This window comes from Pelophylax lessonae, assembly GCF_965119305.1.
Source record: "Pelophylax lessonae genome assembly, chromosome: 8".
Taxonomy (NCBI): domain Eukaryota; kingdom Metazoa; phylum Chordata; class Amphibia; order Anura; family Ranidae; genus Pelophylax; species Pelophylax lessonae.
In genome coordinates, this window is record NC_138775.1 from 60,256,008 (window position 1) to 60,268,467 (window position 12,460).

Here is a 12,460-nt window from a genome sequence, read left to right on the forward strand (position 1 = left end):
GAGGGAAAATGGCTAATTGGGCCCAATTTGGACATTTTCACTTGGGGGTGTACTCAACTTTTGTTGCCAGCGGTTTAGACATTAATGGCTGTGTGTTGAGTTATTTTGATGGGACAGAAAATTTACACTGTTATACAAGCTGTACACTCACTACTTTACATTGTAGCAAAGTGTAATTTCTTCAGTGTTGTCACAAGAAAATATATAATAAAATATTTACAAAAAAAGGTGAGGGGTGTACTCACTTTTGTGAGATACTATAGATGTATATATAGATGTGTATATATATATATATATATATATATATATATATATATATATATATATATATATATACACACACACACACACACACATACGTAGAGCACACACACACACACACACACACACACACACACATTCATATACACAGAACACGATAGATAGATAGATAGATAGATAGATAGATAGATAGATAGATAGATAGATAGATAGATAGATAGATAGACTCAAACCATAACCAGCTGATGAATCCACATCTACATTTTTTCAATGCATGTATTATGGCATTGATTTGCCTTGGCACAATAAACTTTGTGTACAACAGTATTATTAGAAGTATTGTTGAAGCAATAGTATTTATCGTCATGATAATGCTGCAAGTCTTCTGGGTTAGCTTGAAGTTTACAGCTAGGGTTAGGATGGAATTGGAAATTATACTAAAGGCTATTTCTTTGGTTAAAATAAAGTGGTTATACTTATCTGCTCTGTGCAATACTTTTACACAGAAAGGTCACTTACCTCCTCTTCTGACAGTACCCTGCCAGCACTGTCACCTTCTTCCTCCTCTTGAGTGCCTCGCCCCCACTCTCTGACTGACAGTAGCCGGAGCCAATTGCTCCCTTTGCTCTCAGTGTCTCCTGTGAGATCAGAAAGTGAGGGGATTGGTGCTTCAGCCTAGACAGCACTGGAGCGTTTACAAGATCCAGGCAAGTGTTTAGGGATGGAGAAGGTAGGACAAGTAGTGGGGCATTTTTTTAACTTCATGTGGGGGATACATTAAAGTAAAAAACTTTTGAGATTAGAACCACTTTAGAAGTAAGGTTTCGACTTAGAAGTTAGATAAAGTTAAATGTTAGAATGCGATTAATAGTCCGGTTAAGTGGGTGGGTCCAGGATAAAGGTAATGTTGAGGTTTTAGAGTTGGTTAGTGTTTAAGTAAAAGTAAATCTAACAAAAAAAGAAAAAAAATGTATATCGTAAGGAGGAGGTGGGTACACTTCCCCACTGGGAAGATCTGCCCTTTTTATTTTTTCTGGAGACCATTGCCACTGAGTCATGAGTAATGGGACATTCACATATGTACAGCTGTCTACCTGCAAAAGATAAGCAGGATTTGCATAATGGTAGACTTCATTGAAGAAAAAGGTACACTTTTCTTATGTTATCCATGATGTTCTAAGATTGTAAGGCTCATGATTTTATCAGTCACATTTATATTAGATTGTGTTTTGTTGTAGCCCTGATGAAAGGAGCATTTCCCCAAAACATGTTGGCTGTTTTTTTTTTTTTTTTTGTGCCAAGTAATAAATAAATTTGGACTCTTTTTTTCCTTTGGTCTGGCCTTCTTTCCATTTGCGCAGGGTTTTTTTTTTTTCCTGGTATGCATGATAGTAGCACAGACATGATAACCAACCATCTATTTGAAAGCTACTCCCCAACACAACTTTTTGGCTTTTCTATTCATCACTGCATATCTCTAAGTATAATAACTGTACTCCATGAATAAATATATGGGCCTATAATATACTGCAGAAATAAATTCTAGTGACCCAAAAATATTTAAAAAGCAGAAGATATCTCTTTAAAAGATCCATGGCCAGAGACTGCTCTGCAACGGATTTACAGCGCACCTTTAATGTTTCTTGAGAGATCTTCAGCCGGTGGAGTACGTGTTGGGAAAAGGCTCGGAACAATCCGGTGCTTTGGCAATGAGAGATCTGGAAAAACAAAAACCCGCTCAGATTTACGGCAGTTATAAAGCGCAAAATATCCGGTCTTCAAATAATATTCCGTTGTCATCTTTCATGTCTGGGAATAACGGGCTTACCAGAGGCGTGTTGTAAAACAGCCCATATCTCATACGGGGGAGAAGTGCGAACACGGCATCCTTAAAGTAGACCTACAACAGAAAATGTGAACAAGTTATCTTTGTAATAAAAAGGGAGTTGCATCTATTTACCATGTTAACGGAAACGTCACTCCAGTAAGATAAATTCTTTTATATTTCTTTTTATGGGGTCAATTCACTAAAGTTTACCGCAGGTGATAACACTATCATGTGACTCATTTGCGTAAATATTGCATGGGGTAAAAGAAAGTCCAATTTACAAAAAAAAAAAACAAACTACGATTAGGTATTTCAAATGAAAAAAAAAAAAAAAAAGAAACGTCAGTGGCCAGGAGCATGCTGGGGCTGTGACATCACAAGGGGGGCCGTGACTCCTCCCATTGGCTATTTAAGAACTGTCAGATGGCGGAAAAAAAAATAAAACCTTCAACCCCGACGAAGGATCCCGCTGACTTTCTGCTCCGCTGTCTGAGTTTTTAAAAAGCCAAGGGGAGGAGTTACCCATGCTCCTAGCCGGTGATGTCACAAGGGGCGGGGCCACAACACCCCCTATGTTGAGGGCATGTGGCTTGGTATGGTACAGGAGGGGGGGGGGGCTCGCTCATCCCCTCCCTTTCCTGACCTGCCAGGCTGCATGCTTGGATAAGGGTTTGGTATTGATTTTTGGGGGAGACCCCACATCATTTTTTTTTTTTTTAATTTTGGCTGAGGTTCCCCTAAAAGTCGTATCAGACTCAAAGATCCTGGTATGCATTGGGAGGGGGGGGCCCACACTTTTTTTTTTTTCCCATAAATTTTATTAGCAGCTTCCTTTTCTTTACATTCAGCTGTCAGCAGGCAACCCGCTGACAGCTGAGTCATCTGTTGTTAAGGAGGCAGCGGTCGGCTTCCCAGCCTGATCCTTAGCAACCAGCTCAATGCAATACATTACCGAATGGAAATATGCGGTATTTACCTCATTATCAAAACTTTACTGCAGTAGTTATTTACCACACAATTCTTAGTGACCTGAACATTTACACATTTGTTTTCGCATTAAGTATTTTACCGCATTTTTCTCAGTGTTATGTAACGCTTAGTGAATTGACCCCTATGTTACATATTGTAATATTTTCTTAAAGCTGAACTTCAGGAGATACTAAAACCAAACCAATGAATGCAGCTATGTAAGCTATGCTATCTAAGAAATATGAAGTGAATTTTTATATGCAGATAGTGTCAGTATCTAAATCTGAGCGGAAAGCACCTGAATAGCAGCGCTCAGACTGGGAGAGGGTGCACTTTCGACCAATCAGGTGTTTTTCATTCACATGTATTGACAGGCAAGAGGGCAGTGGAATGACCTCTTCAGTCGGTTGCTGAACTTTACCGTTTTGGAATCGTATTCCTTCAAATGGATGACTTCATGGTCAGTGAATGCTTTCCATGTCTCCCCAAACAAATCGCCATAGCCATAGAAACTCTGCAATCAGGAGAAATGAACATTCATTTACCATTTGCTATACACACATACTACTTATACAGCTGGACTGCCTTTTAAGCTGAACTTAAGAAAAACTCTAATTTAAATATATTACATATTCACCTCAACAGATATAAATCCACTTTGTGTGCACCAAATGCAAACAAAAAACCCAGATATTACCTTGTAAATCAGCAGTGACATCCTCACTGTGATGTACATAGCCTGTGCAGAGGGCGGACCTATGGGAGGAACTCTGCAGGCTCCACCCACTAGATGGTGCCAGCAGAAGACTACACGAGGGGAGGAGACAAGACCAGTCACCCTGCATAAGCAGAAAGAGCAGCAGTGACCAGTCTTTATTACAGGAAGCTCCTACACAGGAAAAGTGCGGAAATTGTTTCATGCAGGAAGAAAAACACAAAGCACTTTAAGATTTAAGTAAGCCTACACACAGCTCTTGTATTTAAATAATTGTTGTTGAGCCAGAATTTCTTATCACAGCACATGCCCTCAGCCCGCACTACCAACAGACCTAACATAGAAAAAAATTCTACCAGACACACCCTAACCTGATAGCAGCTTCCACTATAACACAGAGAAGTACACTGCAGGCTCAGGAAAAAGTACTAAACCCAAGGAAACAAAGAAAGGCTACAAGGGCTGCCGTTAGAAATCGCGGGGCCCCGTACAGACTACCTGGCAGGGCCCCCCAAGAAAATATTAAAGATATATTTAGCTAAAATAACAACAAAATCACTATTAGCAGACACAAACATAACATAACTCACATAATTCCTGCTAAATCTGAAAAAACCCCGATGGTAATCAATAAAAATGAAGATGAGATGAAAAAAATATACAGGCTGGGCAGTTGGAACTCCGGGATCAGAGAGACAGAGGGAGAGAAACAAAGTTACAAATAAACTCCAGAGTAGAGATAACATTAGAGCCAGTGCTGGGAGGGGGGCCCACACAGGGAGGGAGATTAGTGAGTGACAACTGTCTCTTTCTCAACAGATAAAAGCTGGCAGCAGGGAGATCTTGTATTTGTTGTACATCACTATTCCCCCTCTCTGTGTGGGCCCCCTTGTGTGCTCGGGCCACCTACACCAGGGCTGGTGGTCCCCCCCCATCAGCGGCCCTGGTTAAAGGCTAGGTCTACCTAGGGCTGGATTTTCCACTAGACGCTGTAGGCATGTGCCCACAGGTGCCCTTCCGTATAAAAGTTTTTTTTTTTTTTAACCCGTTTGCTGCCAGGACCGTACATCATATGGACCTGACAGCAGGGATTTCACAAATAATCTAGATGGAAGCCATGATGCATCTGAATGCTTTCACACACCTCTGGTACCAGCAATACCCCCTGTACCCTCCCCCATGAATTCCAGGCTTAATTTGCCAATCTTCAGGCCTAAGACAGACATGGCGGGTGCCGGTAGGTGGGGGGAGAACAGCGGACAAACGTCCACTCCCCGCCCCTTCTTGTTTGTGACCCGGAAAGCGACGAGCATGACATCACTTCCGGGTCAGCCTGCCAAATTCTCCAGCTAGCATAGTCGGGAAGGGGTGTATTTATTTATTTTCTTTAAATAAAAAATAAAGTTGCACCCAAGCACATAAAATCCTTCCCCCATCCACACACACATATGAAAGTAAACGCAAGTGTCGGGGGTGCCCACATGTGAAAACGTTAATTGCGATACACCCTACATATTGCTGTGCATGCCAGGATGAGAGCAAAAATTCTAGCATCAGCCCTCCTCTAACACCAAACTGATGAGCTATAGGGGGCTTTTGAAGCGTAACCTATAGAAAATATAGGGTACTGAAGTTTGTCACTATTTAACGGGGGCGCACACATTTAAGGTTCGACATGTTGGGTATCTATTTACTCGGTGCAACCTCTTCTTTTCCATTTTACCAACAATTGGGTCTTTTATTGCATTTGTTTGCCCTAAAAATTCACTTTAGTGTGTTTTTAATAACATTTTGCGTTTCCTAGACCTTTGTGGTAATTTATCAAAAAAAAAAATGTTTTTTTTTTTTTTGGGGGGGGGGGCTCAGAATGATCTGCCTATAGGCTCCTGAGATGTAAATCCAGCCCTGGGTCCACCTTTTAGACTACATTACAGCCACATTCTGGGTGTACAAAGGTACTAACCAGGAGCGGTGGGGGAGGGGGGGGGGGAGGTGAGCATGTGCTGCTGGGGAATGAGGGGCATTAGGGTCGCCACTATACACTGTACAATCCAACCGTACAATCACATACAGATTTATCAAAACTGTAACAGTAGGACCCATCTAATCTATCCAATCAGGCAGACCCTCAATGTTGGTAGATCTAAAGGAAATGACACAATCAGATTGTACTGTGCTTGGTAAAGAAGTACTCGTGCAGCCATTTTTTTTTTTTTTTTTTAAGGTCACAGACCTGGAACAAGCATAATGTAAATGAATAAACATGTTTCGTCCTGAATGGAACACATACACATGTCATTAGTTGAAGAAGGTTATTTTTCCCTTCATTCCTCATGATTCTGTTTTTGCAATTCTTTCTAAAGTCAGTGTTTTGTGCACAATTAAAAAAAAAAAAAATACAAAATCAGATTGTCCTATAAGCATTTCTCCTCTACAGAGGTTGATGTGAGCTGCAATGTGCATTACCTTTTTTTTTTTCTTAAGGGCACCACTTAAGTTTTTACCACATGCAGTCCAATGCGTTTTTTTTTCTGCATTGAAAACGCATGGAAAGTAGGTCATATGGTTTCCAATGGCATAGTTTACACCAGAGCTTGCAGTTCCAGTAAAAAAAAAAAAAGAACATGCTGCATTTTTCCTTCATTGGACTGTACTGGTACACTGTAAATCGCATCAAAAATGCACCGCAATGCACCAAAAACGCACTGGAACATATAAGAAAAAAAAAAAGAGGCACTGGACTGCATCAAAAACGCACCAAAAATGCATTAAAAAAAACACATCAAAATCACGCATGCAGAAAAGCATCTGGATCGCATCCAGACTGCGTTTCTATGGTGTGACTGTGAACTGGCCCTAAAAAAAAGGGAAAAAAAGTGTATGATGAACAGGCAAAACAAGAACAGAAATTGACATGCAATGTATAAATAAGATAGTGAAATATAATTAAAACTGGAAAAAAGATGATTACACAACGATTTTTTTAAATAAATGTTTGGGCAAAATATATATATATAAAAAAAACAAAAAAACACAATATGATAATTCAGTACATCTGCCATACAAGCATCCTAAGATACCTATTACCTGCCAGAAATCCAGTGTGCTCCTAACTTCCTATCTGCAATAACAACACTGCACTGTCATTGCAGATAGGAAGTTAGGAGCACACTGGATTAGTGTCCAAATCAACATTGTCAGCCCTGATGGACTGCAGAACACCTTCCCCTTTGTATTGGTGATGGAGAGGGGTAGATGTTCTGCAGTCCAGCAGGGAGAAATCAAGCAAGGCTGACAACACCGGTTGGGATTTCTAAGGTTTAAAGAGCTACAACATGGGGAAATGTGCATGTACGGTAGGAATGCATTCAAAATGTTTTTTTTTTTGCTTTTAAATAAAGTGACTTAACGCAGTATTAAGCCAAAAACTAAAAATTGTATATTTTGCAGCTTACCATTTATTAGATGTGGTGGCTGCATTCGTTTTCTTTGCTTAGGCCTTTTTTCTCTGTTTTCAGCTGTAACACACCTCTTGTATTAGAGTGCCTACACTCTGGATGAAGCAGCAACCTTTAGAAAGCGGCTTTGTATGTCTAGGGGGAGGGGTGTTAGAGGCACTAGCAGATTTAGATACACTAAAACTGAAGCTAAACTTCAGCTTATACAGTTCATAAGCAGTTACAGCAAAGAGTTTTTTTTTTTTTTTTTTCTTTGGGATAAAGGTTTTACATAACTAAAAACTGATCATTGTAAGCAGGGTCACTGATAAGGCAGTACAGCCAGCCCTCCTGTACTTGGCCCAGGCCCCATCACTTCAAAAAAGGGGCCCGGGCACCTGCCGAACAGGAGGGCCAGTTTTACTGCCTTGCGACTCTTGTGGATCCCCTTGCAGCACTGCCGGATTTCTCCCTCCGGCTGCGTTGCAGAGGGACCAGCTGTCTAGTATCTGTGGCCCCTGCCACCTTCTGCCCAGGTCACCCTGAGTGCCCCCCACCACAGAAATGCTGCCAGCTTCCCTCCTCTCCTGCCAGAAGCTGCTGGGAGCACACAGGAATATTGTTTCAGGATAGAGAGCGGGGGGGGGGCGGATAAAATGTGTCATATTTACCAGCCCTTCCTTTTCACATGGAACATAGTGAGTGATCGGTAACGATTCCTCCTCTGTCCATTCATCACTGAAGTGTAGTAAACTGTGTTTACTATGCTTCAGTTTGTGAATGAACAAGAAGCCTCAGAGCGCTTTCTATACATTCATCTGTCCATCTGAGGCTGCAGATCAAGAAACGAATGAATCTCGGTTCCCTTTCTCTGTCTCAAGACATCAGGTGTCCCTGCTATTTCACCAAAAGCCCCCCAATAGGGCAGTTAAAAAAAAAATGAAAAAAAAAAATAAATAGTTCTAAAAAAAAATAAAAATTAACATTTTTAAAAAAGAATTAGGAATTAAAGGCTCATTCACATGTGCTTTGCTCTCCAAAGAGCAGTCAGCATTTGGATTGCTCTTCAGAGAGCATTTGACAGGCAGTAAGGAATAGTGATCGACCGATATCAGTTTTTCGTTGCCGATACCGATATTTTAGCCAATGCATATCGGCCGATATTGGACGATATTTTGGTAAATTTAAAGAAAAAAAATTTTTTTTTATTTGGCAGGTACTCTTGTGGAGAGATCTGGGGGTCTAAAATACCCCAAACCCCTCCTCTGCACATAAAAGCATTCAAAACGCCAAGTTTGGCTGTTTTCAATGCTGTCATTTTTTTTTTTAATCTGGCGCCAGACAGTACCCGGAAGTGATGTCACTCATGACATCACTTCTGGGTTTTTGCATGGAGACCCGATCAGAGCTGAATGCGGTGGGACGGGAGACCCGGGCGAGCCGCGGAGGGCAGCAGGAGGGGGGACGTCCCCTCCCGCTCCTTGTCATAACAAGACAGCCGACCGTCGGCTATGGATGCCGGTACCGGGGTGATGCCTCTAGCTGCAGGCATCACTCCGGTACAGCACTTTCCAGAAATATTGGCAATATCGGTCACCGCCGGGCCCGATTCCGATAAATCGGGGAAAGTGCAGATCGGCCCTTGATATATCGGCTTTGTCGATAATCGGTCGATCCCTAGTAAGGAGCCATATTTGGGGGGGGGGGGGGGGGGCTCTACGGGGTACTGTGATTTCTATCAGCAGCCCTAAATGCAAGCACCCCTGACAGTGGGAAATGGTTTGTCTCAACCCTTTACAGGTGTCAAACTGGCGGCCCTCCATCTGTTGCGGCACTACATGTCCCATGATGCTTTGCAGTTACAAAAATGACTCCCATAGGCAGAGGCATGATAGGACTTGTAGCTCTGCAACAGCTCGGGAGCCACCAGTTTGATGCCCTGTCTAAAGCTGGATACACACTATCCAACTTTTGTTGGTAGATTTCCTTCAGATTTACCTTTTCTATGTAGTGCAAGGGCCTGCCAGATTGCATACAAATTGAAAGTGTTTAGGTTTGACCTTATATTATATGGTTTTGGTAAATCTAAAGGGAAAACTCTTCAGGAAATCTTATAGTGTGTATGGCCCATAACTGATACATCTGCAAGAGAGCTTGTCCTTTTGAGAAACAACAGACTTTTGGCCAGATCAGCAAATGAAAAAAAAAAAAAAAAAAAAGGGAAAGAAAGCCTAAAAAGGGAAAGAAAGCCTGAAAAGGAAAACTAATGCAGCCACCACATCTAAGGATTGGTAAATTGCAATATAATAAAAGTTTGCTTTTGGATTTAATACCACTTTAAATCTATTGGCTGATCATTTCTAAGCTGGTTAATGCTTTAGAGTGGGTAAAAAGTTCTAGCCTGACGACTGGGAGAAGTAAGAGACCGATCTATATGTGATGTGCTCTTATTATCGCAGGCAATACAATTAATTATCATAACAAACAGATGACAGATGTGGAAATGTGACAGCACATTAAACTGCCTGAGCGGGAGAAGATCAGTTTTGAAGCGGTGTGGCAGCTCGAACAAAGCGGCGTGCTGCTTGTATAGGAGTGGGAGTTGATGGCCATTAGCAGATGACAATAGCTTGCTCCGTTGCTATAGTGGTCATTGTATCTCCCACACAACAGCCAGTCAGGATGCAGACCGGGCTACACACCTCAATAATTCAGGAGATTGCAGCCGAGTGTAAATCACAATCCGTCCTTTTGATACAATCTGGCATGGAACCCAACAGGTTGAGTGGGAGGATATCCTTCCTCGTCACTGAACCGACTGGCTGCCGGTGATAAGATCCCTCAATATCCTGCCGAACCTCCCCCCACCCGCACACCGGGTCCCAAGAGACTCGCCGCCAGCATTAGTAATAAAAGCAAACGGGGGCTACAAAAAAAAATATATTTTTAGCCCTATTATTTGGTATGACCACTATACTCGTAAATTATGTGTGACATTTATTTCTCGTTCGGTCTCAGAAGGACCCAACAAAAAATAAATAAATAAAATGTTCACTGTTTTGGGTATACAGTGCATCTGGAAGGTTTTCACAGTGCTTCACTTTTTCCACGTTTTGTTATGTTACAGCCTTATTCTAAAATGGATTAAATTCATTATTTTACTCAAAATTCTACAAACACTACCCCATAATCACAATGTGAAAGAAGTTTGTTTGAAATCTTTGCAAATTTATTTAAAATAAAAAATTACATGTACATAAGTATTAACCACTTGCCGACCACCGCAAGTATATATACTGCGGCGGTCAGCCCCGTGCAGGCAAAGTGACGTACCGGTACGTCACTAGCCTGTGAACCAATAGGGGGGCGAGCGCGCGCCACCGGAGGTGCGCTCCCGCCCCGCTCGTTCACGGACCCCGCCGCTCACTCGCGATCATCGGTTACAGAGGGAGAAAGGCAGGTGGTTAATGTAAACACATCCGCCTGTCATTCTCCCTTATGTAAGTGCAGAGATCATACGGTCCTGCTATGTAGGACCGTTGATCTCTGCTGTTACATCACAAGCCACATCCCTGCACAGTAAGAAACACGCCCCTAGAGACACACTTAACCCCTCCTTCTGTAATAAAGTTAACCCCTTCCCTGCCAGTGTCATTTTTACAGTAACAGTGCATATGTATAGCACTGATTACTGTAGTAATGTCACTGGTACCCCCAAAAGTGTCAAAAATGTCAGTCAGGGGTCCGATCTGTCCGCCGCAATGTCGCAGTCCCGGAAAAAAAAAAAAAAGAACGCAGATCGCCGCCATTACTCGTTAAAAAAAAAAACAATAAAAATGACAAAAATCTTTTCCTTAGTTAGTAAACATAATAACTTTTGCGCAAACCAATCAAAATACGCTTATTGCGATTTTTTTACCAAACATATGTAGCAGAAAACAAATTGGCCTAAAATGTTAAAACATTTTGATTTTTTCATTTTTTTTTGTGCAATTTCGTATAAAAAAAATGTGAAAAATATTATTTTTGCAAAATTATCGCTCTTTTTTTGTTTATAGCGCATGATCAAAAGAAAATTGCACAGGTGATTAAATACCACCAAAAGAAAGCTCTGTTTGTGGGAAAAAAAAGGACGTCAATTTCATTTGGGTACAGCATCGCACGACCGCGCAATTGTCCGTTAAATTCACGCAGTGCCAAATCGCAAAATACCCCCTGGTCAGGAAGGGGGTAAAATCTTCTGGGGCTTAAGTGGTTAACAGCCTTTGCCATGACACTCAAAATTGAACTCAGGTGCATCCTTTTTCCACTGATCATCCTTGAGATGTTTCTATAACTTGATTGGAATCCACCTGTGGTAAACTCAGTTGATTGGACATCATTTGGAAAGGCACACACTGTCTATAGAAGGTCCCACGTTATCAGTGCATGTAAGAGCACAAATCAATCCATGAAGTCCAAGGAATTGTCTGTAGACCTCCGAGACAGGATTATATTGAGGCACAGATCTTGGGAAAGGTACAGAAAAAATTCTGCAGCATTGACATTCCCAATGAGCACAGTGGTCTCCGTCATCCATAAACAGAAGAAGTTTGGAACCACCAGGACTCTTCCTAGAGCAGGCCGCCTGGCCAAACTGAGCGGGGGAGAAGGGCCTCAGTCAGGGAATTAACTAAGAACCCGATGGAGCTCAAGCGTTTCTCTGTGGTGAGAGGAGAAACTTCCAAAGAAACTATCTCTGCAGCCCTCCACCAATCAGGCCTGTATGGTAGAGTGGTCAGACGGAAGCCACTCCTCAGTAAAAGGCACATGACAGCCCGCCTGGAGTTTGCAAAAAAGGCACCCGAAGGACTCTCAGACCATGAGAAACAAAATTCTCTGATCTGATGAAACAAAGAGTGAACTCTTTGGCCTGAATTGCAACCGTCATGTCTGGAGGAAACCAGGTACCGTTCATCACCTGGCCAATACCTTTCCTACAGTGAAGCATGGTGGTGGCAGCAAGCATCATGCTGTGGGGATGTTTTTCGGTGGCAGGACCTGGGAGACTAGTCAGGATCGAGGGAAAGATGAATGCAGCAATGTATAGAGACATCCTTGATGAAAACCTGCACCAGAGCACTCCAGACTGGGGCGAAGGTTCGTCTTCCAAAAGGACAACGACCCTAAGCACACAGCCAAGGTAACAAAAATGTTGCTATGGGACAAATCTGTGAATGCCCTTGAGTGGCCCAGCCAGAGCCCAAATTT

The 12,460-nt window shown here is 42.1% G+C and overlaps 1 protein-coding gene across 1 annotated transcript in view; it reads right to left on the reverse strand.

Annotated features, from left to right (window-relative positions):
- Positions 1–12,460, reverse strand: part of EOGT (EGF domain specific O-linked N-acetylglucosamine transferase) — a 95,523-nt gene that overhangs the window by 24,381 nt on the left and 58,682 nt on the right. Inside the window, exons 9-11 of the mRNA XM_082265568.1 lie at positions 3,480–3,572; positions 2,090–2,161; positions 1,893–1,979 (exon numbers count right to left, since the gene is read on the reverse strand). Coding sequence (XP_082121694.1) covers positions 1,893–1,979; positions 2,090–2,161; positions 3,480–3,572 — 252 coding nt within the window. The remainder of the gene's footprint in view (positions 1–1,892; positions 1,980–2,089; positions 2,162–3,479; positions 3,573–12,460) is intronic.